General features: G+C 30.5%; 2 protein-coding genes across 2 annotated transcripts; both read right to left on the reverse strand.

Moving 5' to 3' along the window:
• Positions 1 to 466: 466 nt before the first annotated feature.
• Positions 467 to 1550, reverse strand: LOC131597917 (uncharacterized). Its single transcript, XM_058870576.1, has 3 exons — positions 1382 to 1550; positions 967 to 1265; positions 467 to 796 (listed from the first exon to the last, which is right to left on the reverse strand). The coding sequence occupies exons 1-3, from the start codon at positions 1548 to 1550 to the stop codon at positions 467 to 469; spliced, it is 798 nt and encodes a 265-aa protein (XP_058726559.1).
• Positions 1551 to 2142: 592 nt separating this feature from the next.
• On the reverse strand, positions 2143 to 5125 carry LOC131599718 (transcription factor MYB13). The gene is made up of 3 exons (XM_058871989.1): positions 4939 to 5125; positions 4717 to 4846; positions 2143 to 3010 (listed from the first exon to the last, which is right to left on the reverse strand). Exons 1-3 carry the CDS (start codon positions 5069 to 5071, stop codon positions 2296 to 2298), a joined length of 978 nt encoding a protein of 325 aa, XP_058727972.1. The 5' UTR covers positions 5072 to 5125; the 3' UTR covers positions 2143 to 2295.
• Between the last annotated feature and the right edge of the window lie 438 nt (positions 5126 to 5563).

Consider the following 5563-nt stretch of genomic DNA (forward strand, 5'->3'; position numbering starts at 1 on the left):
CCTTCCAAACTTCATCCGCCTTACGACACAAGAAGAAAAGATGGGCGGGAGACTCTAAAACATCATCGCATAAAACACAACCGAGGTTAAAGTTAAAAGATAAAATACCTCGATTCTTTAACAAATCCTTTGTGGGAATCCTATACTTGAAACATCTCCAACCGAAAGCTTTGACTTTTAGCGGAATATCACCCTTCCATACAAGAGGAGACACAAAGTCAAAACGATTAGGCAGACCAAAATTCAAAAAACCCTTCTCCATAATGCTATAACAAGAAGAAACGGTAAAAGACCCGTCAACCAACGGACGCCACACCACACGGACCTTCACTCCAACCCCCGTCATCTGAGACACTGCAACCGGACGGTGAAGATCCAACAAAGATCTCAACGAATCCACTTCACCTTCCAATACCGATGGGACTAAATGGATCCCCAAATCATTCCACTCCCACACGTCACCGATCTAAGCTCCCATACAAGCGACAGAAACTTCCTGTAAAAAAGAAATAGCAAATAAAGACGGAAATAACAACTTTAAAATGCCATCCTCCATCCATAAAGAGTGCCAAAAAGAAATAGAATAACCATCGCCAATCCGAAAAGAAACACTATCCACAGAAAGACCAACGAGCATTCTTTTCTCCAAAGACAAAATATCTGACCACCACACCGATTTCGAACCATAACTATCAATTTTTCCTCCTTCAATAAACATCCTAAGCTTGATATCCTCATAACGAGCTTTAAGCATCCGATACCAAATGGAATTAAAATCCTCCAAAATTCTCCACTTCTACTTAGAAAGAAGTGCCAAATTAAATTCTTCAAGTCTCTTAATACCTAACCCACCTTTTTCCATCGGAACACAAACATCATCCCAACCCACCCAATGAACTCTTTTCTTCTCCTCCGTACCTCCCTCCAAAGGAAATTGCTTTGAATTTTATTAATCTCCCGAATAACCTTTTTAGGAGCCAAATAGAAAGATAAAGTGAAGATAGGTAAACTTCCTAACACAGATTTCAAAAGAGTTATTCTTCCCCCAAAACTAAGCCACCTCCCTTTCCAAGAACTCAAGCGCCTCCTAATATTTTCGACCAAAGGACTCCAAAACTTAACCCTTCTAGGATTAGAACCAATCTGAATACCAAGAAAAGAAAACTCTTTTTCTTCCCTTTTGCAAGAAAGGAAGGAAGTTGCCACATCCAAGAAACGAGAATTAATGTTTATACCAATAAGCTTGCTCTTGTTGAAATTAATGCCTAGACCCGACACAATCTCAAAACATCTCAACACCGCTTTAATGGCCCACAAATGCTTCCAACTACTACCAAAAGAGTGTCAACCGCAAATTGAAGAATGTCGACAAAGCATTTACCTTTAACATCACAACCAACAAAATCCCCATTTTGCACCGCCTTATCAACCATAACTTTAAGCCCTTCTACTACTAAAACAAAAAGAAAAGGAGATAAGGGATCACCTTGCCGAAGCCCCCTTTCAACCGTAAACTCTTTAGTAGGACTACCATTAACAAGAACCGACATTTTGCTTGAGAAAATTAAAACTTCCATCCACTTCATCCAAAGCTCCCCGAAACCCATCCTTTTCATCATAAATTTAAGAAAATTCCAAGTAACCTTATGGTTGATGATTGAGACTGATAGATGATAAGTTAATTGAAATGTTTGATAAAATTAGCAGTTCAAATAACTTATAAATATAAAATAACATAAAAGATATATTATTTTATTTTAAATTAAAATAAATTATAAAGGATAAAAGTGAGTTTTTACTAAAACAATAAGGATAAAAAAAGAAGAAAAATGATAAACTATAAGCTATAAGCTAAAACGCTATTTGAAATATGTCTGGAAAATAAGCTATAAACTAAAAAAATAAGATATAAACTCAAGATGAAAATATCGTTATCAAACAGGTTTAAATTGTCATATGAATTTATAAGTTATAAGCTCAAAATTGTGTATTACCGATGAGTGTCTTATTATAGTTACACAATTTGGTATCATAAAAATAAAAACATAATCATATAAATATGACATAAATATCTTATGAACCACTTGATATAATAGTATACATAAATTACATAATTTTTCAAGAAGGACCAGCAGAGATGCTCTAGCATGGTTGTAAATTATTAGCCATTATTGATATACCTTTCTAAGATAAAAATAAAAATAATAATAGTAATCAAAATGCTAGTAAATAAAATTATACAAATTTCTCACACACACAAACAATTACATTTTCATAAATTCAAACAAGTAATAATCACCAATAAAAACCATTCATGATTTCACCAATGCCAGTCCCCCACAACGAACTCTTCATTTTGTCTTCATGACAAAAGTCCCAATCAGACAATTGATCAAAATCCGTAGCAAAATTCGCCGATGTCGAAAAACAATTGTACAACTCTTTATTATTCTCTCCATTATACGATGCTTCCCAAACTCCACTTTTCCTTTCCATATTTGTTTCCATTATTTCCACATGCATCTTCCTATAATCACACTCATTACCCTTTTCATCCTTCTCATCACCATGCATACTAGTAACATAATTCCCTACCCCATTCTCAAACATGTTACGAAGTTTCATAATTTCATCGTCTAGCCATTTATATGGTCCCAAATTATCATCAATATTCTTGATGGGGTATGATGCAACCGTATTATTAATGTTACCATGAAGAATATTATTATTATTCATTGAAATTCCTTCTAAAGTTGTTGTGTCTTTAGATATTGAATCAAGGGAATTTTGATGATGAGTCAAAGCCATGTTGTTGTCTTCTTCTAGGGTTGGTTTGTTGTTTTTGTCTTGTTTTCTTTTTTTGGATGTAGATGCCATGTCAAGTGGTGGTGGTGGTGACTCATTTATGGATCTCATGAAGCAGTAAATTTTTCTTCTTAAATGAGAGTTCCAGTAATTCTTTATCTCGTTATCGGTTCGTCCCGGTAAATGTGATGCTATTACTGACCACCTATGCAACCAAACAATTTATCAATTAAAAATAAATAAATAAATAAATTAACATTAGAAATAAAATTAGGACTGTTTTTCTATATGGATGAAAATATTACTCACTGAATTTTTTTTAATTAAAAACAGGACAATGTGGTGGTTTTGCAATTGAGGATTTAGTGTAGATTTAGCTAGAATTAACATTATTATTTACAAATCTATACTATAAATATAGCATTTATGTGATCCTATTCCTATGTACTAAGGAGGAGTGTTCAAAGATATCGATTTATACACACAATAAACATTTATGTTTTGTCTGTATTTTAAACCACAACCAAAGGAAGGAGAGCCGGTTTTGAATTTCAAGTTGCTTTCAATCCATTATTACATTTTTATTCTTTTACCTTGTCTTCCAAGCAATGAGTAATTATCATTATTATTTTTGGTTTCCCGCCCACACGTTACCTCTATGACAGGTAATCTTGTTTCATCTGGGGCCAATTTAAGTTAGAACTTTAAATATATAAAATGACATATTTATTACACAAATTATCATAGTTGAGTATAGAAATGAGTCATTTTTCTATTACAATTCAAACTAAGTTGTATTTGTTATGTATTGAAAAAATTTCAAGTACCACTTTAGTTACATATAGAGTTTGAAAAAGAATTTATATAAAATTAAATGACATTTATCACTTTATAAGTCAATTTTATAAAAATGAGTTAAAAGAAACTCTAATTCAATATCATAAAATCTATCGATGAGATTATAATTATGCACCGTTTATATTCACGTACCAAATCCAAAATATTGTTGGACGTATTGGGATCGATTTTGTAAAGATGAATTTGACAAGTTAGATGAAACTCTAATATTGTGAGAGATTGACTTCTTCTTCTATTATATTCACCATCAATTGATAGTATAAGTTTTTAACAAATTTTAATCAAATGGAATAAAAATACTTTATAAATATATAATAAGTATTAGGATTAGGAGAACACTAATAAATATTTTAAAAGTATTTATTAAGCAATGAAAAGAGATAAGTTTGTAAATAAATTATTCATGATAGTTATATATATATATATATATATATATATATATATATATATATATATATATATATATATATATATATATATATATATATATATATATATATATATATATATATATATATATATATATATATATATATATATATATAATTTTAACTCTAAAGGCAATTATCTTTTTAAATCCTTAGAACACTTATTATCATGACTTTAGTCATGAAAAGAGTTCAAATAGGGACAAATAGACTATAAATTAATGTCACAAATAAGTAGTAGTAATTTAAATTTTATTTTTGTATATAGATGAAGTGACAATAATGATCACAAATTCACATTTTTTTTTGTTCAAACACATGATAAAACATTAAATTTAACAATATTGACATTTATCAATTGAGTTAAATTTTACTATTATCCCACCACAGCTGACACATTCGTAAATAGATTATTTTAAAATAAATATCATTTTAATATATTAATGTAAGATTAATAATGATTTATATCAGTTGAACCAATTAATTAATATCATCTATATCATTTTAAACTAAATATTAATATATACTTTGTGTTTATTTATTTTTTCTTTCTATTTATGGTATTAGCAAGTGTGATATCCAATATATGTGGAGTAGAATTGAAAGGCAGAAGAACATGCAGCACCTATTTCCAAGAACAGCATGCAACTTGACAATGATTTCTTCTTCATGAGGAGCTATGTTCCCTCTCTTCACATCTGCTCTCAAATAGTTTATCCATCTTAGTCTGCAACTTTTCCCACACCTTAACAAACCTGATTCATAATAATATATCATAATTCATAATTAACACACAATTACATAATGAAATTATTGATTAATTCTTAAACACATGCCACACACAAACCTGCTTTCTTAGGCAAGAACCTCCAAGATCCTTCACCATTTTGTTGAATATAATCAGTCAAGATCTTATCTTCTTCAGCAGTCCATCTTCCTTTCTTTAACCCTACTTTCTCACAACAAGGAGCTCTCCCCATTGGTCACTCTTGTTGCATGGAGAAATATAGGTGACACTGTAGCACATATATAGGGACACTGTAGAGGTGGACGTATGAAACCAATAAGCTATGTTCTGGTAAATATTTGTCAGTGAAAAACATGTTAAAGTACAATCCTTTTTTATTATTAGTAAATGGTTACTTCACTGCAGTTACTATAGCTACATGTACTGTAGTCTAGCTGGCTTAGAGGGTGGAGAAATATCTCACTTGATGGTCTAGATTTACAGTTACTCAAAAGTTACTGATGTTGTAGAGAAAATATTTTAGACCAGCTCAAGAAGAAAATATAAAGATCAAGTTGACAGTTGGCTATGAGGTCAACATATTCTTTTTATAATTTGGGTTGAGTTAGGGTTTGTTTGGAATAGTTTATTTGAACTTATCTATTAATTATTAGTTTTGTGATATTATTTAAGAAACTTTATCTCAATAATTTATAATATTTTTTAATTAAATTTTTTTATATAA

This window comes from Vicia villosa, linkage group LG4 (genome assembly GCF_029867415.1).
Source record: "Vicia villosa cultivar HV-30 ecotype Madison, WI linkage group LG4, Vvil1.0, whole genome shotgun sequence".
NCBI classification, from domain to species: Eukaryota; Viridiplantae; Streptophyta; class Magnoliopsida; order Fabales; family Fabaceae; genus Vicia; species Vicia villosa.

Coding starts and splice junctions, on each gene's coding strand:
- LOC131597917 (XM_058870576.1), bottom strand. CDS start 1,550: ATGTCGGTTCTTGTTAATGGTAGTCCTACTAAAGAGTTTACGGTTGAA. Junction 1,266..1,381: donor TGTTGGTTGTGATGTTAAAG/GTAAATGCTTTG, acceptor TGTCGGGTCTAG/GCATTAATTTCAACAAGAGC. Junction 797..966: donor TCTATTTGGCTCCTAAAAAG/GTTATTCGGGAG, acceptor CTTTCTAAGTAG/AAGTGGAGAATTTTGGAGGA.
- LOC131599718 (XM_058871989.1), bottom strand. CDS start 5,071: ATGGGGAGAGCTCCTTGTTGTGAGAAAGTAGGGTTAAAGAAAGGAAGA. Junction 4,847..4,938: donor GTTCTTGCCTAAGAAAGCAG/GTTTGTGTGTGG, acceptor ATTATGAATCAG/GTTTGTTAAGGTGTGGGAAA. Junction 3,011..4,716: donor CATGCTGTTCTTGGAAATAG/GTGCTGCATGTT, acceptor TTGGTTGCATAG/GTGGTCAGTAATAGCATCAC.